Source organism: Cricetulus griseus (assembly GCF_003668045.3).
Source record: "Cricetulus griseus strain 17A/GY chromosome 1 unlocalized genomic scaffold, alternate assembly CriGri-PICRH-1.0 chr1_1, whole genome shotgun sequence".
Classification (NCBI taxonomy): Eukaryota; Metazoa; Chordata; class Mammalia; order Rodentia; family Cricetidae; genus Cricetulus; species Cricetulus griseus.
Genome location: NW_023276807.1, coordinates 30028455 through 30054392, shown reverse-complemented (window position 1 = coordinate 30054392; position 25938 = coordinate 30028455). Strand labels below are relative to the sequence as shown.

The 25938-nt window shown below is 42.7% G+C and overlaps 1 protein-coding gene across 2 annotated transcripts in view; it reads right to left on the bottom strand.

Annotated features, from left to right (window-relative positions):
- Positions 1–7459: 7459 nt before the first annotated feature.
- LOC100759356 (24-hydroxycholesterol 7-alpha-hydroxylase) overlaps positions 7460–25938 on the bottom strand; it is a 72050-nt gene continuing 53571 nt past the window's right edge. For both annotated transcript variants that reach the window (XM_027387448.2, XM_035452778.1), the window contains 2 exons: positions 13288–13375; positions 7460–8829 (listed from right to left, as the gene is read on the bottom strand). In XM_027387448.2, coding sequence (XP_027243249.1) covers positions 8758–8829; positions 13288–13375 — 160 coding nt within the window. In that variant the 3' untranslated portion in view covers positions 7460–8757. The remainder of the gene's footprint in view (positions 8830–13287; positions 13376–25938) is intronic.

Below are 25938 nucleotides of genomic sequence, written 5' to 3'. Positions count from 1 at the left end.
GGAGAATTAAGTTCTAGGAACACTGCAAGTTAGCTTGCAGCTCATCATTAAGCTAACTTAAACTAGGTAAGGCGGCAGTTTCAGCCAACCCATAAGTGCTTCTTTTGATCATGCTCTATAATCTGAAAGATAAAACAGATGGAAAATAGCAGAGCAGTGGGGTTTGTAAATCTGAAAGAAACAGAAAAAACAAATATGCAAAACCACCACAAACAAATGAAATTAGACAATTCCACTAACACAAACTGGATAATTTCAGGTTAAGCCTACCTTGCTTTTTCCCCTCCCTCCCTCCCTCCCTCCCTCCCTCCCTCCTCCCTCCCTCCCTCCCTCCCTCCTTCCTTTCCTCTCTCTCATGCCTACCTTTCTTCCCTTCCTCACTCCTTCCCTCCTATCTTCTTTTGTTCTGAATGCCCTTTGAAAGGGTTAAGGCAGGTGTACTGATTTGGCCAGATTGAAGTTCCCTGATTTTAGGAGATGAGAAGTCTTTTGTGAGGATCTATCTGCTTCCTCAAAGTTTTGGTTTGACCTGGTATGTTGGTTACTTTCCTATTGTTGTGAGGAGACACCATGGCTAAGACACCTTCTCAAAGAAAGCATTTAATTGGGATCTTGCTTACAGTTTCAGAGAGTGAGTCCGTGACCATCAGGGCAGGCAGGCAGGCAGGCAGCTGGAGCAGTAGCTGAGAGCTTACATTTGATCCATAAGCAGGTGGCAGAGAGATTTTGAAATCTCAAAGCCCACCCAACCCACAATACACATCTCCTCTCATGAGGCCACACCTCCTAATCTTTCTTAAACAGTTCAACTGGGAACCAAACATTAAAATGCCTGAGCCTACTGGTGCCATTTTCACTTAATCCACCACACTCAATGGCATGCAGTAGAGGGGATTCAAGTCTGGTTTGGCCAGTTTATTGGTGTCTAATTTAGGAGCTCAAATCAACAGCATTCCTTAATTTTAAGGGTCTGCCACCCTTTGGGAAGAACATGACAAGAACATAGCATATTAGCTCTACTCAGTCCCCATAGGTTCTCAGCCTTAACACATCTGTTATACATTATGGGATAGGACCACATATCCTTGGATGTGTTATGGCTGCCTGCATGTAAACATTTAAAGCTCAAGAGGACAAGGCACACCAATAATACTGCTGTTATATCATGATAACAATACAAAGCATGTCCTTTAGTAAGGAATGCCATGAGTCTTGCCAATGAAAACACTCAGCGGATTCCGAATGAGGTGGATGAAGAAGAATCTACTATTTAAACCTGTAAGAGTTTGTAAAATTCTACTATTTCAACCTAAGAGTCTGTAATAGTCTATAAGCACCAAGAAGTGCCAACCATTGTCTACCCAGGTCCCTCCAATGTATACCCAATAGGCAATCAAGAGCCTATTATTGAACACAACTTTAACAAGAGGATTTTTTAAAAGTCTATTGTGCAACTGTAGCCTCTGTAGTAGTCTGTTATAGATTCTCTTGTGATGGATAAATCTATCACCTTATTTATTTACTCAAAGGCATTAAAAGAACCTGACAAATTGACTATCCAGAAGGGTTAATGCTTTTGGGGTGTTCTCTCCCATCTACCATAGGCAGATTTTTCTGTCACACCAGCCAGCTCTGAAATCATGACATGGAGACTTATTATAAATTATAATAAGACTTATTATAAATTATAATCAGCTGATAGCTTGGGCTTATTTCTAACTAGCTTTTATACTTTAAATCAACCCATTAAGTCATGTGACTTGTGGCTTTTACCTTTCCTCCTACATGTCTTGCTCTGCTCCATCTGGCTGGTGACTCCTTTCTTCCCAGCATCCTCTGTGCTTGGAAATCCTGCCTAGCTATTGGCCATTCAGCTTTTTATTAAACCAATCTGAGTGACACATCTTCAGAGTGTACACAAAGATTATTCTACCATATAGATTAAACTACCATATAGATTATGGGAAGTGGGCCAATGTTGTGTTTCTGGAACAATGAATTTACTATTAAATTACCTAGCCCATATTTGCCCTTAATCTTTCATCTCTCAAAGTATGAGACTGCAAGGGTAGGGCAGGCTATGAAATCCTCCATAACCTATTGGTGAACAAAAGGCCACTACATCAGTTCTTTTTTCATGGATACATTGCTTGAAGAGGTATAAATAGCATTGTTTCAAAAATGTGAGATGATGATCATATGGGCTAAAAAACAAATAAGACCATTTGGGGTGGTTCCAAACATATCTTGTAAAATATTCATTGGTCTTGATCCTTGTATCCCAATGACTGAGTTAACATGAAAACCTGGAGGTCTGTAAATTGTACCACAGGAAGTGGGGCAAGACTATATGCTTTTTTTTTTTTTGAGACAGAATTTCTCTGTGGCTTTGGAGACTGTCTTGGAACTAGCTCTTGTAGACCAGGCTGGTCTCGAACTCACAGAGATACGCCTGCCTCTGCCTCCCGAGTGCTGGGATTAAAGGCATGCGCCACCAACGCCCCCGACTATACACTCTCAAAGCACACCTTCAGTGATCCACTTTCTCTGGGAAGGCTACATCTCCTAAAGGTTCCGTAATCTCCACAAACAGCACCACCTGCTAGATAATTGAGTGCTCAAATACACAAGCCTCTGAGGACTTTTCTCTCTCAAACTACCACTGCTTTCTCACATGGAAAATCCTATAGATTTAGGAATCCTGTAGCAAAAAAAATAGCAATTGAATAGAATGCCTATATAAAAGCTCAAATAATCTATTGGGTTTATTGAATACTACACATACTTTGGCTTAGAATAATTTTATGGACTTTTCTTACAATATTCCTTGCCAAAAGTACCTTAGTTTTCTTGTTTCCATCAATAGCTCTAGTTTCAGTTCTCGTAGGCTAATTAGAATTTTCATTCGTAGCAACTTTAATTTCTTATGAGAAAAATCTAATTGTAAGCACTTTGAACTGTTCTCTATCAGCAGTTTTGAGGTAATTTTTAGATGTTTTCTTCAAATAAAGCAATTTTTGTTTGTATTATTTTCACCTGAGAATTTCATACACAAATACATTTTGATCATTTCCTTCTGTCACTACCCCTACCTCCAACCCTTCCAGGTCTCTTCAATATCTGCCCTCTCAAATTTACATCTTCTTTTGCTGCTTTTTTTACACAGGCTCAATTAGTTTGCCTATATGCACACAAGTGTAGGGATAACCACTGGAGCATGAGCAACCTAACAATGGGCATATCCCTGAAGAAAACTGACCCTCCCCACTGCAGCAAGCAATTGCCTGTGGCTCCTCAGCCAGGACTAGGTTCTTGAGAGCTCTTCCCCACATCCTGGCTGGAATGATGACTGGTTTGATCTTGTGCAGGTCTTGTCCAGGCAACCAAAGCTTTTGAGAGTACTGGGCACAGCATCCCTGTCATACCCAGAAGAGACTGTTCTCAGCAGTGCCTTCCTGGGTCCTTTTGCAGTCTTTCTACCCCTTCTTCCACAATGTTCTGAGCCTTGAGGGGAGGGGTGTGTTATAGATGTCCTATTTCAATATGGGCACTTCACAATCATTATTTTATGTACTTTGACCTACTTTAATTAACAACATGAAATATAGTTAGCTACTTTCAACCACAGAAAAGCAAGATGTCAAAATACAAAACCTATATTTAATAAATAGCACCTTAATAGTTTAACTTACTGAGAAATAACCCAGACACCCAAAGGATATCTATTACTTCACCTCATGTCAAGGCTTTAAGTTCCCAGAAAGACTTCTGGAATATGAAGTGTTCATTTATAAATATTCATGCCATTTGTGTTTACCCAATTTACTCATTTTTGATGGTTAAATTTGAATTGCTTTGGGGAAACAATGCTCATCTGTTAAATGTCATCTTTTTTTTCTTTTAAAATAATGAAATCAAGCTAAAACTCCATCAACCAGTCTTATTCTAGTTTTTTGAGAAGACCAGCACAGATGCCTGCTGTACTCCTCACTCTTCAGTTATCCTGGGATTCAGGCCCTCAAATGGTATCTAAGATGGATAAAAATGAAAGGGTTTGGCTACATCTTTGACTCATACACCAGGTGATAAACCCAGGACTAGGCACAAGAAGCTGTGGTAAGGTGCCTAAAGTAACCAACCCAACAGTTTCCAGCATGGGCAGGAAAGAGGCTATTCTACTTGGAAAAGGAGGAGGCCATACCAGGCCTGGTTCACCTGGTAACAGGCAGCCTTAGTACTACAGAAACATTCATGACCCAAGGCCTCACTTTGACCAATGGCCCCAGATCCCAGAGGTTCCCAACCAAATATACATAATTCAAGGGCTAAGGAAGCCCCGTGGCTGGTCCCAAAGTCTCAGCTCATTGGCAAATCAAGCAAATATCAAAAGAATAAATGGAGCCAGGAATGATTGTGTATGCCTGTAATCCTGGATTTGGGATGTGGACACAGGAGGATCACAAGTTCAAAGCCAGCATTATTATATAGTAAGTTCCAAGCCAGTCTGGACTATAAGGAGACCCCATCTAACAATGATCAAATTCAAACAGAGGTAAAAAGACTAAATCCAACAGTCAGACTTACAAATCGCTTTCCTCTCATTTTACTCTGAGGCATGAAGGAATTCATTCTCATACATTTTTCTCCTCTGCTAAACCCTAATATATCTTTGTGGCCCTAATATTGATATAGTAAATCTTGTTTAACTAGTAAATCTAATTTATAAGTCTGTAATAAATAACTAGATTCAAACACTTGCTTTTTTCTTTAAGTCAGTAAAACAGTGCTCCGTGCTGCTTGAATGAGAAATGTTCTCCATGGGCTCAGGTACTTGAACATGGTTACCAGTTGGTGGCACTGTTTGGGAAGTGGTACAGCAATTGCTGGAGGAAGTATGTCACTTGGGGTGGGCTTTGAGAGTTCATAACCTCACCCTACTTCCAGTTTTCACTGTCTCTGCTTTGCTTTGCTGTTCAAGATATGAACCCTCGGCTTCCTGCTAGGGCAGCCAGACTTCCCTGACATGGTGGACTCTCATCCCTCTGGAACACAAGCCAAAATAAACTCTTCCTTCTATAAGTTGCTTTGGTCATGGTGTTTTATCACAGCAACAGAAAAGTGACTAATATAAGCTCTTTCATATATTTTTGTAGAATCATGCACACACATCCCATGCAGGCAGATGCAGATCTGATAGTTTTCCTTAACATTCCTGGTTTGCCAGGTTTTAAGATTTGTCATATTGCTTCATGTTCAGGAGAAACAGAGGCTAGAACATGAAATCTCTGCAAAGTCTGGGACGGCCACGGTTTGTATTTCCTTCAGTAAGTGCACTTACTCCCAGTTTCTGTCTCATCTAGCCATTCATTAGAAGCCTGCAATTGGATCCAATCCATTCATGGGTCTCAATGCATCTTGGAACTACTCCAGTTTCTGCAAGGGCCTCCAATGGTCAGCAATTGCTTCACAGTGCTTGGAACATCAGACTCACAAAGTCAAAAAGACAGAAGCCAAAAAGATTTGGTGCTCAAAGCAAATAGCACCAATGCCATGATGGAACCAAGTCTGTAAGACAGAGAGACGCCCAAAGGGGTCAGTGGAGCTGCTCCTGCATCCCTCAAGGACTGTAGGGAGTTCTTACCACTTTCTTCTTGGCCCCTCCTCTGTTCTTTTTTTTTTTTTAATTTAAATTAGAAACAAGATTGTTTTACATGTCAATCCCAGCTCCCTCTCTCTCCCCTCCTCCCCTGCCCCCCACTAACACCCTACCTATCCAATACCATTTCTGCTCCCCAGGGAGAGTGAGACATTCCATGGGGGGGGGTCTTCAGAGTCTGTCATATCCTTTGGGATAGGGCCTAGGCCCTTCCCGGTTTGTCTAGGCTGAGAGAGTATCCCTCTATGTAAAATGGGATCCCAAAGTCCATGCCTACACTACGGATAAGTACTGATCTACTACAAGAGGCCCCATATATTTCCAAGGCCTCCTCACTGACACCCACATTTATGGGGTCTGGATCAGTTCCATGCTGGTTTCCCAGTGATCAGTCTAGTGGCGAAGAGCTCCTTCTTGTTCAGGTCAGCTGTTTCTGTGGGTTTCACTAGCATGGTCTTGACCCCTTTGCTCATCACTCCTCCTCCTCTGCAACTGGATTCCAATCTTCAGTCTTCTATCCAGTGTTACAAGTCAAACCAAGCACTGTTGGAAGCCCCTCATCTGTTCTAACAGCTCTGAAATTGTTAGAAAATTACAACAAATGTGATTTTGTAGCTCTTGGTTTGACTTGCAACACTGGATAGAAGACTACAGATTGCTGTACCCTACTTCACAGCATGTTACATTTGCAGCCAAAGAGAAGACAGCCATGTGCAGAAACTGGAAGAGAGGTATAGGTCCTGACTGGCTACAGTTCACACCTGCCCTATCTTGGCCACTTGAGAATTGGCTGAGATGCAGCAAAACATTCTAAGGGCGGATTATGAAGACGATTAGAGTTTGGAGTTCATCGAAAGTGGAGAAACCTTTAAGCACATCTTTGAATGTTATAAAGGCAACTTTAGTCAAACCCACAAGTCTTTGTTTGGCAGCCACCACTTTGAAGGTGATCGAAAAGCTGAACTATACACAGGTATAGTTCCCATAGTCACTCCTGCCTCATAGACCATTGATGCTACAACACACATTCTGCTAACACAGGCCTTGGTTTTATTCTCTCCGTGCCCTGTCTCCTGCTACCCAAGTAGACTATCTTTATACAAATCTGTCTCAGGCTCTGCCTTCTGGAAAATCTAGTTAATACAAAAATATTATATATCATACAAACACCCAGCAATATATAAAAGAAACATGGGGCCTCCAAATACTAACTTTTCATCATTCAAAACACTAACAGACTCCCTTGTCTGCAATATTTCTTAAAGTACATAGACATGTTAGCTAACATTGACCATATGAAGCAAGAATAAGCAGGCACCAGCCTCTGCAATTTAGTTCAGCTTTATGCAAATGCTTGCAAATGCAGCATTTCCTAGAGGGCCTTGGCTATGGGGCGAATACACCTTCCCTCAGAACACAGTTGTTATTATAGCAGAACCCACCAGGCTGTGGTTGCAACACTCTGGGCCGTTGTGGACTTCTCCAGACCACCAAGCCTGCTAAGAGAAGCCCTGAGCAGCCAGCTAAGCTTCAAAACTCCATTCACACACTAGAAAGAAAGAGTGAACATTCTTGAAAGTACTCACTTGTCTTCTAGAGATGTGGGGCGTATTTGCCCCACAGCCAAGGCCCACAAGGAAATGCTGTATTTGCATACATTTGCATAGTGTTGAACTAAATTGCATCTTGCAAGTCCTTGCTGGTAAGGAAAAGATGACTAAAGAACTCCCAGCTTCAGAAGCTGGGGCCAGGACAGGGAAGAGGAGAGGCCAGGAGAACAGCAAGCACTACAGAGCCATAGCGGAAACAGAGATGAAGAGAACTTTTATTGGAATCTGGAGGATAAATGATGACACCATTGTTTGTTGTTATGAGAATCGTATTTTCCCATGGACATGCTGGGTTTTCTTTCCAGAATTTAAGGCAAATATTCCGCTGTCCTGAGATTTAAGGAACAGACTCACATGCACTTACTAATCCAATACAATGTCAGATATACATTTCTTTTTATTTATTCATCTCTCAGGCAATACATCCCGACCAAAGTATCTCCTCCCAGCCCCCCCTCCAGCCCTCAGATCCACTGCTCCTCCACTTCCCTTCAGAAAAGAGCAGGCCTCCCAGGGCTATCAACCGAACACGGAACAAGATGCAAGGAGACTGCTTTATCGAACTATAATTAAAGACACATTGAATCAAAAGAGTGCTTCTCCCTTAATTAAAATACCAATCGATACCTGAATCAATGAGTCCTGATTATCCGCTACAGAGGGATTCTGCCTGTGCAGGAATGAGTGCAGCACAGGAACCAGTCCCCACAAGTGTCCTAAAACTACCATCGTTTTCTCCACACTTCTCAGCGCTAGGCATGGCTGTGGTGATTGGCATTAATAAGCCTAAGATTTCAAACTTCAAGTTAAGAATCACATTTTAAAAATAGAGAATGTCTAGAAATCATCATTTAGCTTTTCAGTGTCCAAAACTCCAAAACATTGGAGTTTTCTTTTTCTTTTTCTTTTTTTCTTTTTTTTTTTTTTTTTTGCAAAATAGAATTCTAAGTATGTTGCTTTCACAGCAAATTTAATGTAACAATATTCCCATTCAAATGGCATTTCTACTTTGATATGGTTATATATGAAGCCAAATTCTAACTTTTTAACAACTTTTTAAAAAAGCATTTGAGGGGCATGACCTGGCTTTTGGGAGCCCATTCCCGATGGAGGGATACCTTTTTCAGCCTTGATACATAAGGGAGGGGCTTGGTCCTGCCTCAACTTGGTATGCCAGACTTTGTTGACTCCCCAAGGAAGGCCTTCTTCCCTCTGAGGAGTCGATGGTCGGGGAGGGTGGGAAGAAAGGCAGGGATGGGAAAGTGGGATTGGTACGTAAAACGAAAAATAATTTTTTAAATAAATAAAATAGTTTGAACCCCTTTCTCTGAACCTTGAGTTGGGTTTTCTGAGTTCCCAACAGTGAACTCAGATGCAAGGTCTTCAGATCTGAAACGCATGTGCCATCTTCATGTCAAGATGCTGGGAGGGTGGTAGCTGGGTGCCTTCACTCTTCTAGAAGGTTCTGACCCTCTTGAGCCCCAAAGGATGTCATGTTCTTTGTTTATATTCAATTCGGCATTTCCCTTCTGGCTGGGGGACACCCACCAAATGAAGACAACTCTAAAAGCAGAAATGTAAAAGAGATAAGAGATGGAAGCCAACAGCATTAGTCCTGTCTTCTCTGGTTGGGATTTCTAAAAGGCACAGGGTGAAGGCTGGAAGGGTGGGAAATTCACATTGCTGAGTTTCAAAACATGAAGCGTCAACTTTACCGTTGAATGAGCCGAGAAGAACAGCTTATTTTAATAACCTCTCAGCTTCCTATACACTCCCCTGGGCCCACAGGCCTGCCTGCTGCCTACCCCTCTCTTTAAAAGGCTGAAGGGGATGCTATAAATACACAACGCTCTTTCTATATCCCTGGCTCAAAAGCCATGACACCTCATGTAGGAAACAGACGGCTAAATGTGCCACTTTATGTTCAGACAACGTGGCACTGATATGGCTGCCTGGCATGAGTCAGCTAAAACATGGCTGACAGCAGATATCCAAGGGACTGAGTCAGCTAATGATGGCTGACAGTAGATGCCTCAGGAACCCATAAGGAAAACAGGGATGTAATGACATGTGACTGTTGTGATAGAATGCCCCTTTTGTGTGATTCTACAGAAACATGACCTTGAGTTTGGAGGTGAGTGTCTTGCCTTCCTCTGCTGTGGTGGTTTGGGTGAGAAAAGGCCTCCCTAGTCTCAGTATTGGAACACTTGAACCCCAGTTAGCCCCGCTCCTGACACACAAGGAAGTGTGTCCCTGGGGGTGGGCTCTGAGATTGAAAAGCCCTTCCTACTTCCAGTTTGCTCTTCCTGCTTCATGCTTATGGTTCAAGATAGAACTCTCAGCTTACTATTCCTGCTGCCGTGCCTGCTGCTTGCTGCTACATCTCTAATCCGTCATGGACCCTTATCCTTCCAGAACCATAAGCCCAACATAGTGTTTTATCACAACAGCAGAAAAGCAACTAACACACCTCCCTACCTACACTCTACGTGGGAGTCAGCTTGTGTGCCTGTGCCTACCTGTGTGTGGCCTATGCAAGTTGACCCATGTGCCGGTAATTATGTCTTATCTGTATATGATCCTTACATCCTCTCCAGCCCCCAATCCCTCTACAATCCCCCTTTTCCTGGCTCTGGAGCTTGGACCTCACACCCATTTATACTCAGCCACTGAGTGAAAATTGGCACCTATAACAGGTGCTTGACAACTACTTGCAGCTGGTGGGCAGACCACAACCACACTGTTATCATGACCATCACTTGTGGATGTTTTTTCCTTATGAAAGAGGAATGTTTGCGTTTGCAGGCTAAAGGAAGGGGTGTCACTGTACTGTTAAAACCACAGAAAGAATCCTAAGGTTTAGAGACATAAAAGGCTCTGTCAGCCCTGAGCTTTTCGGGCCAGTGAACAGTGAGAAAGGAGGAGGGGGATGCAATTTATTTATTATTATAATTTACAATTTATTATATTATATTATTTATTATATTTTATTTTCAAGGGTGAACACAACAGTACACAGGATGGTGGATTCCTTAGCTCCATTGGTAGAATGGATTGTATAGTTCCCATGATCCCACGGAAGTTAAACCCATAGTTATACATAAAGATGGATGTACTTCTCTAGTGAGAGATGCACAAAATTTTGTTTTCTAAGATCCTGGGAGGCACTGTTGTTCTGGGGTTGCAGTCTACCTGGGCTGACAGCTCTCTCCAAGCTTGGAAACATGTATGACTCCTTTCCCCCTGGCAGAAGGCATCCTGTTTTCTACCTGACCTTATCTGCAGACTGTCTCGAGGCCCAGATGCCTGACTTATCTCTAGTGTTACCCTAGACACAGTTCCCTGCAGGAGCTGTCCCCCTGCTGCCTATATGGTAATTAGACAGTATGGTAGGAGGATTACGATAGGACCTAGCTTCCACGGATAATAACTAAGACTTGTACTAGGAGCTTAATATAGGAGTGTGCTGTTTAACGTAGATTAGGTGACCCCCCCAACTACTGTTCCCAATCCTATGCGTTCCCTACACTCTGGAATAAAGCTGAGTTAATTCACTGAAGTTACCTCCTGGAGGGCTTATCTCCATTGTAGTTACAGGTTGGATAAGGCCCTGCTTGCCACTTCTGCCCAATTTGCCCCTTGGCCCAGTGACCAATGGGCTGTGGGGGAGGTGAGTACCAACATTAAAGTATCTGTACCCTAAAAATGTTACAATGGAACAAAACCACCTGAACCAGTGAAATATGTGCCTGACATTGAAGTCTTTTCATGGTTGGGTGCCAGGCTGCCAACATTGGGCCACTGGTGTGGCATGTAGCTTAAATAAAGCTTTGATGTACTTCCTTGTTATTTGGTTCATAATGGGAGAGAAATGAAATCATACTTATTTCTTGGGTCATAAGATTGGGAGAACTGGCCCTGCACCTCGCCTGGACATCACAGTGGAGCTGACCCTGTAGGTAGGGGTACAGGTGAGCTGGCCCTGAGAGTATGAGAGCAGGAGAGCTGATTCCCCCGCCCCCAATCTGCCATTTGTTGGCATGAGTGAGGGAAAGATGCCCTTCCTCCCACCCTGGTCCCTTGCCACCTGTGGCAGGCAGGAGAGTTGGCCTCAGGAACACAGAGTGGGAGAGCTGGCCCTGCCTCTCACCAAAGGCAGCACTCAGGAGAAGAAGCACTGTTCCTCTCCTGGGAAAAGAGTAGAGCTGGCGGTCCTGGTGGTGTGAGTGCAGGTGAGCTGGCCCTGAAGGCTTGAGAGCAGAAGAACTGACTCCACTCCTTGCTGCCTGCTGCTTTGGGTGAGCTAGCTGGGGCAATGCTAGAGAACTCTCCCTGTTGGGGTCAATGAGGGAAAGCTGGTGGGCTGACCAACCCAGATACCACCTAGGCCCGGAACCAGGGCTATGAGTTAGCGCCCATCCCAACATCCACCTCATTCGTGAACTGCTGGAGCACGGGAAGGGACTGGGCCTGCCCATCCACGCTGCAGGATCTCCATGACACACACAGGGCAACAACAGGATATCCAAGAGGAGTAACAGTGGGGCCCAGGATTGACTGTGTAGCAGAAGCCAGGGGCCTGGAACCAGACCAAGGATTCATTGCAATGAACACTTACACGTAAAGATGTGTGGACTGAAGGATATATATCCTGTGTGACTCTGTCACACTGCAGCTTCCACACTGAGACTTTTCTGTTGTTGTTGTGTGTTAGTTTGGTTGTTTTGGTTCTGGTATTTGTGTTTTTTTTTCTTTTGCATTTAATTTTTTTGGGGGGGTACAAAGATGGAAGGCAGATATGAAGGGTCAGGGGAGATGGATGGGATCAGATTGTTTTATGTGAAACCCCAGAAGAAGGGAAGGGGGTGTCAGAGCCAAAGGTAGTGGCTGACTATAAGAAAGCTCTTTCTAGACACAATGGGGCTGTTGAATATAGGAACTGACAGTAGTTGTGACTGTGTGCACAAGATCCGTGCAAGCCCAAGATAGACAAAACCCTAGCATGGAGGTGGGGTGGGTATAAAGCCCATGCCTAGCTGAGAAGCTACCAGTAATTGAAGAGAAGACAGTTCTCTTGAAGGGTGTAACCCCTGGGTAGGTCTAACGTGCTCCAAGAATGGCCACACGCCCAAAGGTATGTAGGCAGCACTAACTGACCTGAAGGGGTTTAAAAAAGAAATATGGACACAAAGCTGGGTCAGTAAATAATGGGGGTGAGGGAAGAGGATGCATATGATCAAAATACAATATATGAGATTCTCAAAGAATTGATAAGATTTTTAAAAAGTAGGAAAAAGAGAAATGGAAAATAAACCAATGGGAAGTGCCTAAGTGTATATATCTGTAACATATTTCCAACCTCCTTAAACACATAATTTCCGTTGAAAGAACACAAGGAGTTACTCCTCATACATTAAACACAAACAGCCATAGGGAATGGCGCTCATCTGTTTAAACAGCACTGTTCATCCAGGTTCCACATTTGGGATTACATTGGACTTTTCCTCATTCCTTACAGCAGTGGTTTCTAAAGTGTGGTACCCAGGCTGCCAGTGGTAACAGGCACACCTGTAACTTGTTAGAATGCAAACATGGAGTATTTCCCAGAACTATTGGATTAGGAATCCTAGTGGGGAGACTGAAAGTCAATGCTTTGCAAACCCCAGAGGATCCAGGACTCTGAGGCCCATGTCCCATCAGGAGCCCCTGCACCTACATAGAGTTAAATGAGGACAGCCTTAATGGTGAGGGAGGGAAGATAGCTCAACCCTTTCCTTTGTGCTTACTATCTTTACAGCAGGGTTGGTTTCCTTGCATCTGGTCACCTTCTGAATGAACCAAGGGCTACGACAACATCCAATACAAAGAGTTCATTTATACACCTACACAAGATCTCTCTCTACAGAGCCACGGTCAGATTTAAGGGATTCACTCGACACATGGCTATACTGAAGGCCATGTGCTTAAAGTGTCCATCAACTCTGAAGTCATGATAATGTTTGAAACTCCAAGAGCACTTACCTGCTTTGGCAATGGGTCCAGAAGACTGCAGTCATATGTATAAAGCACTAAAATAATACATATTTGGATCTCTAGCAGAGCAAACCACCTGAAGGAAAAACAAGTGACAATTACTTGTCTCCAAAAGATGCCTAACGAATACCTAACTCTTTCTTATTCCACTGAGTGGTTGAGATGGCTCAGTTGCTTTAGAAGATGTATAAAATGCTTAGTCATTAGGCGAACATAATAAATGAAAATGTACGGTTTTTAAGATGTGCTTTCTCTTTGTGTATGTAGGTATGTCTGTGTATGTACCTGCATGACTGTATGTGCGCAGGTGCACGTGCACAAGAGTTTGCCTGTGCCCTCAGAGGCCAGAAGATAGACAGGGATATGCACATATGTATGTGCACACGGCAATCAAAATTTTACATTGTATCTTAGTTCAAGGAAAAGATATGAAAATATTATTTACCCAAATTTAATTTAAATATTTGGACATTCTAGTGGAATTTTCTCAAGGGCCCATTGAAGGTAATTTTTTTTTTTTTTTTTTTTTTTTTTTGGCAATGGCAAAATAGAAGGTTTAGGCATTTACTATAATGTTGAGTTTTCTCCCATGGCTCACGATAGCCATCTATGGCACTGCGTACTTTTTTTAGAGTTCTTCAGAAGCAGCTGAGCTATGTTCATGCAAAGATTGTTTTCCCAACACTTCCAATGTCAAAATACTGAAAATAATGAGGTGTGTTATTTATAACAGATTTGGCTTTTACACTTACGGGAACAAGAGTGCACATCTAGAAAGCAAGCTCATTAAAATACAAACATGTTGAAAATTCCTTGAATACTTAGCCCTTGTGGACCTTTCCCAAGTGTAAATACTTGTCTGGACACAGCTGCAGGGGCTTTGGGGAAAATGAAGTCCAGCAAACACAATACTGCCAAGACTGAACGGGACGAGGGGGAAACCATAATAACTAGGACAAGGGGATATGGCCAAGGCGGGCCCAAAGATACTGCTGCAGAGATCTGGGGTCTGGAGAAAGTCCTGACCTGCATCTCCCTGAAGGCAAACCTTGAGCTAGACCTTCCGGAAGGACGGGCTTTAAATAAGCAGGCATGGTGTGACTGAAAGCCTTTGGGAGCCAGTGTGTGTTCCAACAGTGGGAAGCATGGGAGCCTGCAGATAGCAGGATGACCCTGGGGGGAGGGAAGCCAGGGGCATACAAAGATACAGTGGGGTCAGATTACAGAGGACAGGAGTCCTGACAGGATAAGGGTTTGATGCACAGCATTGGTGTTAGGCTCCTAACCAGAGTAGCATTCACAGACTTACTCCAGAAGAATTCAGCAGTGCACACTAACGCTGGATGAAGGAAGGCAGCGAGTGGGGGAGCCAGGCTGGCTGATAATAAACTATCACCTGAGGAGCGGGTTCCACAGGAGAGAATGCAGGTGGGCTGCCAGAGTGGGGGTGCGGCGGGTAAAAGACAACCACAACCACCAGGTGTCTTGGAGGATAGCATTGTCTGTCAAAGACACAGAATGCTTATGGGGTGCTAGGATTGGGTGGAATTACTTATTTCCATTGCGGAGGTTTTGATTTTGAGTGCACTTTTATTGCTGCTGTTGGTTTCAAGTCCAAGAGGTTTCAAGCCCATATGTAATCCAAGGCTGTCCTTGAACCTCCTCTGTCTCCTGGGTACTTAGATTACAGGTGTTTGCCACCACACCTGCCTTCTCTCTGACTTCTGAAGAGGGAAACCACTCTTTTTCCCTCCTAGAAGTCATTGCAGGCGATGCCAGCAAGGGCTGGAAAACTGTTCCCGTTGCCAGGAGCAGGAGCTGGGCAGTGTATTCCCGGTTGCTACCAGCTGCAACTCATGAAAATAGAACCGCTCTTGCCCTGGAATTCGGAGATGGCAGCAGGCAGGCGTGGTTACAGAGGCATCATGCATTGAAGTATTGCTATTCAAGTTCAAGAAGAGGCGTTGCCCCACAGTTTCATCCTCTTAAAAACTCTTGGAGGAAAATAAACATCAACCATGCGGTAGGAGGCAAAATAACCCAGACTCCATGGTTCTCCACCTTCAGCATCTGCCACAATGCCCTGGAAGAGCTGGGAAGGCAGAACTCACTGAGCCTTACCCTCTAGGGTAAGGCTTACCCTCTAGGTTTCTGACTCCAGGATCTGTGTTTTGTGCAGGTTTCCAGGTAGTACTCCACTGGGGATGTGACACCCAAAACTTGGAAATTAATAATCTAGCGGAATTTAGTGACAAGAAAGGAGGAATACATGCTGGGAGGTGTACATTTATCATTCCTCTTACTTTTAGTGCCCAATGTCCAAATTACAAAGAATAGCTGAGTGAACAGGTGAAACAGCAGGGCTGAGACACCAAACTTTTGTCAGGCGGGCATTGACAGTAAGCATAAATAGGAAAGGAAGGCACTCATGCTGAGTGAGGAAGGAGATAGGAAGGTGAGAATGGCGTGGAGTAAGGTGGGGTGAGAGATGGTGCAGAGGGTAAGAGGGCTTGATGTTCTTTCTGAAGACTGGAGTTTGGTCTGCACTGAATGTGCATTTGCTCACTGAGCCATCCGGCAGACCCCAACCTTCTATCCTCTCCCAGCCGTCTCTCAAATGCCAGCGGTAAAGCCATGTACCACCATGCCCAGCCCAGCCCACCCCAAGGAATGCTGCTCAACATAGTACTGGGATTTTGTTGAGATCTATTTCTAAGAATGTGATTTTTTTAAAAAACAATCATTTCTATTCTTTATGAATGGATGTTTCTGTTTTGCCTGAATGTATGTCTGCATCACATGGGTGCAGTGGCAGTTGAGGTCAGAAGAAGACACAGGATCCTCTGGAACTAGAGTTGTTAGCTACCACCTGGGTTCTGGGCACTGGACCCGGGTCCTCTTCAAGAGTAACAGGTGCTCTTAACCTCTGAGCCATCACTTCAGACTTTTTTACATCAATTGTTCATAAGAAATGTTGCTCTGCCTTTTGTTTGTTTTGTAGTGTTTCTGTGTAGAGTTGAGTGTAGTAGTGCTGACCTCATCAAATGAACTAGGAAATTCTCTCTTCGTGTTTTGAACAAGTTGGAGATTAGTTAATGATGTGCCTGAAGGTTTGGGGTAAAGGAAAACAAACAATACCTAAAACACGGCAGAGGGGAAGAGGTATTCAAAATCAGGGAGGCAGAATTAATGAAAAGGAAAGGGAAAAATACAAATAATCAATTAAACAAAGAGTTGAGTCTTTAGAAAGATTAATAAACCTTTAGCCAAATTAAAGGAAAAAGACAAAAATGAATAAAATCTGAAATGAAAAGTGAGACATTACAATAGACATTGAGCAAGTTCAGAAAATCATAAGGACAAACTTTGTTCAGAAAATCACATCAAGTACTTACAATATACAAAATTAAAAGCATAAAATCAATACACCAAAACACTGCTGGGTATTGAAAGGCAGCGCATATCACTGTGCAGATATTTATCTTCTTCCTACTTATCTATAATCATGACATAATCAGTTCTAATAGCCGACAAAATTCATTTTAAATGTAAAAGGGGAAAAGATATAATACTGCTCTCCAATTTTGAAAGAAAAAAGTTACATGTTACTAAACTGGAGAAGCTAAAAGAAACCAATTTCTAAGTGTATATGATCTACCAAAGTTAATCAGGATGAAATAAATAACTTAAACAGACACACAACAACCAATGAGATAGCAGTAGTTAAAAATTTCCCAGCCAACAAGAGCCAAGGGCCAGATGGATTCAGCACAGAATTATACATACAGTGCAATTGCATACACGGACTCACAGTGGCTGGAACTGAATGCCAAGATTTGTACAAGATCAAGCCAGTCAAAATCCCAGCCAGAGTACTAGGAGACTCATGAAGTCCCACCCCTGTGTGAGAAGCTATTGGTGATTGGTGGTTGCTGGAAAGGGGAGGGTAGAGTCAGTTTTCTTCAGTGATTTCTTCTTGAATAGCTACCCATGCTCCAGTAGATGGACCAATACCCAGGTCCATACAGGCAGCACTACATAGACTCAGTGGGTATTTTTTTAATGGAAGGAAGGAATGGAGGGAAGGAGGGAGGAAAGGACGAGAGAGGGAGCGAGGTGTTGAGGAAAGAAGGGGGAGGGAAAATACAAAGTTGTGAGGGAGAAGAAGGGGGGTAGAAGAGAAACGGGAGGGAAGGAGTGGTGGATTTGAACAAACACATTATATGCAAGTAAGACTGTTAAGTAAAATATTTTAAAACAAACAACCAGAACATAAAATGACAGATACTGTCAGTTTCTGTGTCTATGTGCCTCTTTATTCACATCTGAGAGGAAATGAGCATTCTCAGTGGGAACCCTAATAACTAACTTCCTTGCATTAAACACCTGCCATTGCCAAACTAAATACTATGGGAAAGAAAAGAGTGATCTGGTTTTGAATGAATTGATGCACCAAGGGAGCAGTGACCTACATCTTTAGAGCTGGGTGGAGTCAGAGCTACAGAACACCATGGTTCTCCACATGAAAATTAAGACTACCAGGACAAGCAAAGGAATAAGGTCATGGAAGAGAGAGGCCAGTGGCTGATACCGGAGCCTAGTGCACTTCGGTTCCAGCCCCATTTTCTGAGGAATGAAATCCTCTCTTTGGTTTTATTTTGAGACAGGGTCTCATGTGGCTCAAGCTGGCCTCGAACTCCTGATCATCCTCCTGCCATCTCCCATGCACCACCATGCCTGTCTCTGGAAGAGATGGGAATAACTAAAGAGCAGTCAGTAGCTGAGTTGGGGTTTGGAGAAGAGAGCATATCCCACTGGAAATGTCTCCTTCATCTCCATAGACAACTACACTATCCCAGAATCCTGTGCACCACGAAGGGCTTGGGGTTCTATTTCACATATGAGAAGGGAAAAAAAGGGACACTTTCTCCGAAAATTTTGCCTGGAAAAGAACATGTTCTGTTTTGGAAGCATCCTCATCTAAGTGCTAGATATCACCCCTGTGCTGCTGTTCAGTTCTCAACAGATTTAAATCTTAGCCTCATAATGAAGTATCAGAAGTAAGTGGCCAGGAGAATAATGACTGCCATCTTTTAGTGGCTTCTGTGCTCTTCTGAGTGAGTCCCAGATCCTTAGCAAGGCACTGAGAAAAGAGAAGTGTGGCTAAAAATCAATGAGGGGCTCTGGCAGCCTGGCTGAGAGTCTTGGACCTAATGACACTTACCCATCATCCTCTCCCATTCCTAATCCCTTTTTATAGACAGTAACAGACATGTCCACACTTTGTAAAAATATTGGAATGTATTTCTAAATGTCAGAGAAATGTTAAAAATGTTATACAAATGGATGCTTTCATTTAATTCTCTTTAACTAATGGAACTTAAGGAGCACATTTATTTGCAGAACACATTCCTCGGAGTAACATGTTATTTCATTCATTGACCGTTAAATCCACAGGGATTAGAATTTGCTCAGTCTTCAGAAGCGGTGTGCTGTTTCTATGCATCAAAGTGTAAAAGCCACTCATGGCCCTTCTCAAATGCAAGATTATGTAAAACTAATTTACTGACCAATATATAACCATAAAATTATATCATCCACATGATAGATATATAGGAATGAAAGTACTCAAAGTTCACAAATCCCAAACAGCTGTAGCCTTAATATGAACATATATGTATATTGCATTCCTATAGGGGCATTTTTTTTTTTTTTTTTGCTTCGCAGATTAACAGGGCCATACCCCAGAAAACAGACTTTCTTGAATGCTTTTGTATTTACTATTCCCATGTAGTCAAAAGCCTTTTCAAGCTCCGATGTTTCCATACCACCTGCTGTGGAAGTTATTTTAAATGTAAATCCTCGGTCACTTAGCATGTGCCATCTTCTTTTAAGAAGGACTAGTGTTCTTAGTAAAGGTTTGCATGTATATACATGCATATAGGAAGGCACAAGCATGTGAAGGTCAGATGGCCAGGGAGCCAGTCCTGCCCTTCCACCTTTCTGTGGGTTCTTGGGATCGAGCTCAGATCATCAGGCTAGTACAGCAAGTGCCTTTACCAGCTGAGCTTTGTTTCTAGACCAGGGCTAGCTTTGTATCCTGCCACATGTAATCTCCCCAACCCTAGAAAGCTATGCGGGAACATTTGATATCTTAGAATCTGCAGTTTTTAACAAAGTGACCCGAGTTAGAACACAAGCTCTGTGGAGGAAGGGGCTTCATCTGACTTGTTTACGAATGTGATGTTCAGAACCCTACAGGGAGACATAGCATACAGTCAACAAGTAGTCACTGAATCAGTGAGTAATCGTGTTAATGTTGGTTGCTCAAAAGCTGTTTAATTGGTTGATCAACTACTATTAATCTATATTAGCTGAGTTCACAGTTTTAAGGCACTTTTTTTCAATAGTTATGTGGTTTCTATTAGTAATGCAAAATACATCAATGATATTGTAGCCTAGCATTGCCCTGGGATACATGAACATCACTCCCCTTATACACAACACACACACACACACACACACACACACACACACACACACACACACAGAGAGGAGAGAGAGAGAGGGAGGAAGGAGAGAGAGAGGAGAGAGAGGAGAGAGAGAGGAGAGAGAGAGAGAGAGAGAGAGAGAGAGAGAGAGAGAGAGAGACCATTTTCTATTCTTGGAGGATAAATTTCTCTTTTTTATGTTTCAAATATTGAAGCTTCACTCTTACCACACCATCTCATTGAAGCATTTATTTCTTGCTATAGATCGCTGTTAATTTTGCTAAGGATCAGGGTCTTTAAAAATATTTGTGTGTGTGTGTGTGTGTGTGTGTGTGTGTGTGTGTGTGTGTGTGTGTGTGTGCGAGAGAGAGAGAGAGAGAGAGAGAGAGAGAGAGAGAGAGAGAGAGCACGCGAGAGCGTTTTCATGAATTTATATGCACCTCATGTGTGCAGCTGCCATTGGAGGCCCAGATCCCAGAAACTAGAGTTAAAAGCATCTGTGACCCACCTTAAGGTGGGTGCTTAGAACTGAACCTATGTCCTATGCAAGAGCAGTAAGCACTCTTAACTGCTGAGCCAACTCTTTCAGTCTCAGAGTTGTTGTTTTACACTAGAATTCAACCCAACACTGCAGAGGAACCTTGGGTGACTGTCCAGGCAGCCAGGTGTCTCTGTCATTTCTATAGTTTTGGAAGTTGCTTGTTCTGCACTTCCTGTTTACTTGGGTAATATTTTATCCTTCTCAGGTCTCTGGATGGGGTTGAAGATTAGGTGGTTAAATGTTTTACCATTTTCATTGTTACCAAATTCAAAAAAGAAACTCATAAGAGAGATCTAAACTTCATAAAGGTTGAGAGATATAAAAACTTAAATAGTTTATCTAAGAAAATATTTTAAGGTCTAAAGGGATTTTTTAGGAAGGTAGTACTATTTATAAAAATGGTTCAGATACAGAACTTTGGACTCACCAAGATAAGATAGATAATAGAGTACTTGCTTTGAATTTGCCAAATATATTTGGACTAGATATGGTGAACGCAACTCTTACCTTATAATTCTTCTTATTGTATATAGTATTACTGTGTTAGAGTTAAAACCTCTCCTTTTTATTTGTACAAATAGGGGGAAATGTTCTGGGGTAATCTCTTTTTGTACACTGTTAAGATGTGTCTGTGTTTTACCTCACCTGCCTAAGGTACCTTCTGATTGGTTTAATAAAGAGCTGAATGTCTCCAATAGCTAAGCAGGAGAGGATAGGAGGGACTTCCAGGGAGGGAGAGGAACTTGGGAAAGAACCTGAGAGGCAGAGATTTGCCAGCAAGACACAGAGGAGGTCAGATATACAGTAATGAGGAGAGGTAACAAGCCACATGGCAGAACACAGATTAATATAAATGGGTTAATTTAAGTAACGAGAGCTAGTTGGGAACAAGTCTAAGCTAGACCAAGTATTCATACTTAATAATAAGTCTCTAGGTCATTATTTGGGAGCTTATGGCCCAAAGAAAATCCAACTACAGGGAAGTATCTTGAAAGGTGCTCCTATGCAAACTCCTTAGAACTCTCTATTTCTAAGAAGCACTACAGCTCTGCCATGGTGTCTGTTAGTTGCTGGTGGCTGGACCAAGTACTTACTTAGCTATATCAGCCAAACTTTCTGTGTTCCCCAAGAGAGGGACTCTTACAGAACCCCAGTGGCATGAACTCCTAGAAACAACAGCTGTACGGTCAAGAGTATATGTTTATGATGGACTTTATGGTCAGCTACATTGCAAGAAACTTACTTTGACTCACCGAGTGGTTTTTTGTATGAGAAAATAAGTTGGCCCCTGATATACCAATTAGGAATGGGTGTCATTTGTTGATGTTTATACTAAGGATTCATAGGATTAAATTCCCAGTGGAAAGATCTCTTGTCGTACATTGCCCAAATGAAGTCATTTGCTTGCTTGAACAACTTTTATTTTATCTCTCTTCAAAAACAAAATGTTTCATGAGTCCCCTGTTTAAAATAAGTGACAGGAATAGCAGATATTTTGAGACAGAAACTTAATAGAAAACTAGACTTGATGAGATTTTTAAAAACGGGTAAGACATAACATTTGTGTTAAGCCTTTAGAGTCTGATTTTATGATGGATATTCTGTCACATTTCACAGCCAGAATTTCCAAAGGAATACTTACTATCTTGCCCCCAATGCCCCCACTCCTAATTTATCCATTTGCATCACCTGTGACAGCCACTTATATTCAAAGCATCCTAATTTCGTTTCTGGAAGCAACATGGGGCAGTAACAGTTCATGGGGCAGTAACAGTCCATCAGTGGAGGAACTGAAGGCAGGATCTGTAGGCAGAAGCTGATGCAGAGACCATGGAGGAACAATGCCTACTGACTTGCACCCAACACCTTGCCTTGCTCAGCTACCTTTCTTATAGAGCACAGACCCACCTGCCTAGGGATAGCACTGCCCACAGTAGATTGGGCCTCCCCACATGAATCAGCAATCACAGAAATGCAAACAGACACTCACAGGCCAATCTGATAGAGGTAATTCCTCTTTGAGGACTTTCCAGATGTGTCAAGTTGACAACCAACATTGGCGAGCACACCAACCCAACGTTCATAAGACAATCTTTCTCCTCAACCAATCCTGATCCAATCTGGCCCAACCATCAGTAAAAACATAAGCTCCAATCTCCTCTATGCTGATATCCCTTTTGTCCATTCTATTTCCTTAACCTAAAAGTTATTTGTTCCTTTCAAAGGCCACTTTTCCTGTGAAATCACCAAGATTCCCCCTAACTAGTTACACCTCTTGTTGAGGCCCATAGAAGTGGCTCTGTTCCATCTTGATATAAAGTCAGAAAGTTTGAGCCTGTTATTGCTCCTTCAAGGTTAACAATATGTTTGGCCTAAGGTGTGGCTACTGGATGTCTTACCTTGACAACAGGATATTTGGTTTAGGGTGTGGTTACTCTGTGTTTTGGGGGTTAATGAGTTAATTACATTAGTTTGTTCTTTGTATCTTAGTAAGGAAGTCTTTTGCTTCCCCCCTTTTGATTGAGGGTATATAAGAACTTTGAGTAATAAACTTAGGGCTCATCCCAGTATTCACTGGATGCCCTCCTGACTCTATCTCTCGTCTCCAGCCTGTTTCTTTCCTCAATCCACCCTCCCCTTCTCAGTTATGAACTGGACAAGTTGGCAGGCCCTGACAGATGGCTCCTCAACATGGGCCTCCCCACAACCTCTATCTTGAATCTTCAGTATGGAATGCAGTATTGCTATTCTCCATTCCTTGAAGCTATTTATGAATCCCATGTCCTCCTTGTCAACACAAGTGCTCACCTCATGACAGGTGATAATATGGCTCTCTCACATTCAAATCCTCTGAGGTACACAAGACATTAACCTTGCATATAGGAAGAATTCAATACAACCTGAAAATGTGATTTTGTCCAAATAAAATACTACTGAGTGAGTTACAGTTTCATGGCCTTCTTTATTGTACCCATTACCTTCATACTCAAATAGATGTCTCTCAGCCTTAAAAGCTCCTAGGGAGAGTAGCAATAGTTCCTCTTTGGAATAACACTCATCAGGAAATTGTCCACCACTGGCCCATGCTTCATGCTGACTGTAAATACTGTAGTCCTGGCTTCAGTTGCAGGCTCAAGGCCAAAGAAGATGAGTATAAGAAATTCTTAAGTTGCTATTAAGTATTGATGTAAAGAGATCTGAAAAAAGTAACATCCACTATTTTCAGAAAAAATTACAGCTAGAACGTACTAAGTGACGAAAATGAGGGACTTCTCATTGGTCTAACAACTGCTTTTCTGGGACTGGAGAAGTGGCTCTCCTGCAAAGTCCACAAGTTCAAGCACGCACACCACTAGGTCATGATTGCTGGTAACATCAGATCTACGTGTTCTGGCAGCCTCTTCTGGCCTCTGTGGGCACCTACACACATGTGCACACACACGAACACACACAGAGACATTATTTTAAAAGCAAAATAAGCTTTTTTCTCTATAATGAACTGGTTTCCTAAATTGGAGATAATGATAGAATGAAAGAGGTGAGTTTTGTTGTTGCTGCTGGACTCTTTAAACTGTCCTCGTGAAATATCAGGCATGCATGTACACTCTTTAGCTCTTGTAAGTGAGGTGGATATGTGAGCATGTGTCCGGTTCTAAGCATGGAACCTCCAACTAAAACTGTCTTTAAAATGTGTGCACTCATTATTGCACAAAACGGGAACTAGACAAGCTCTTCAAAATGCTTCCATATTGTGGCACAGTGATATCTATCACCCAGACCCAGGATCTCTGGTCTCTCTGCTCTCTCATCCAGAGGCTCCAACCTGACATAAAGATTGCCACTGCTTTGTCATCGTTGTTTCTGAAAATGATATTTGACTGGGGTGCAAGGGGTAAAGTAAACATCTCTTTCCAATTATGTAAATAAAAGTCTCTTTCTGCTTTGATTGGCTCATTTTATGTCAGCTACCTAGTGCAGAACAAACATCTGTCTTCGGGGAAACACTACGTACCAATCTACTTAGATTCAGGTCTCTGAAATCAGTTCTAAAGAGGAGGTGTGGTGCCTGCGCCATGAGCAAGTCTAATGTATCGGGTGAAAGCCTCTCAATTTAAATGAAAGACAAGATGTCCAGCCGTTTGTGCTAAGAGAATGTGTGTGTTCAGCTCTTTATTGCAGGGAGGGAGCAGCCTTATATACAGACTTATGGCACAGTGGAAAAAACCCAGGTGTAAGAGCTCGTGTTTTCCCAGGTGTGGCTGATGCCAGTGCGGCAAGGCCGGGGCTGTAAGCCAGGACTAGAAAACAGGATGCACCTGTGGTTATTGGCTGACAAGCAACTCACAGAGACCCTGTGGGGGATGGGGTCCAACAAGGAGGTTAGGATTTTCACGGTTGACTAAGACCAAATTAAAACTAGGAAGAGATGTAAACTATTGCAATCATATTGATACTTTCTAAAACACACAGAAAAGAGGAATGCAGTTGATGATTTATAGGATAATAATTGTAAATATGGCCTGAAATTACTATTCAAATGCTGATTAATGACTTTTTAAACTAAGAAATTATAATTGGTTAAATACAGTTTTTTTTTTTAGAGAATTTGTAATAATTTTCTGGGTGAGAGCATTACAAACAAGTGCCAACATTTCTCCACCTGGGTCTTCTTCAATGAAGAAATGGGGCTTATTTAATGGAGACTATGGCTCTTGTGAGGCACAGACCATGTCTATCTTCCCAGGGCCTGTCCCTGGCAAAAGGAAATGTTCAATTTTTTTCTGGTTGGATACATAATATGAATTATCCATTCAGTGATGGACACTTGTGCCAGAACAGGTACCAAGTGCCCGGATGCAGATGCATTGAACTATAAAGGGTGCCAAGGGGAAGGCTCTGCAAGTCAAAGGTGACCAGATATTATCAACTGCTGCCTACCTCTAAGCCAGCAACGTCTCAGAACCACAGCAAACATCTATGACAGCACTGTGGCTGAGCAAATGTACACTTTTGTTCTTTAAATTGTGGCACTCTGCTGGGGAGATAACAGCAAGGCCAGCACAAGGACTCAAGTTGGATTCCCAGAACTTAAATTAAATACACACACACACACACACACACACACACACACACACACACACACACACACACACCACAAACCAAACAAGCCATGCACCTTTAATCCCAGTACTAAAGAGGTGGGCACAGGCAGGCAGATCCCCAGACTCCCTGGCCTGCCAGCATATTCTGCTTGGCCAGTTGCAGACAATGAAAGATCCCGACACAAAGAAAATGTGGGGGGTACCTGAGGAAGAACACCCAAGGTTGTACTCTTATCTCCACAGATACACATGTGCATCTGTGTCTGCACACATGTGTCACATACCCCTCCAATGACATGAACACACACGGGAAAAGCAGGGCTTGAAACTGCCCCTCCATGAACTGTGGAAACCCCAATATCCTCCGCCACCAGTTAGTGTAGCATGGTCTCCTAAGGTCTCCTGTCAGAAGTCACCACAGACATCCCCACAAAGACACCCCAACCCACCACTGACCAAACAAAATGTGCCCTCCTAGATTTCCCTGTAGCTCGACCATAAAGGG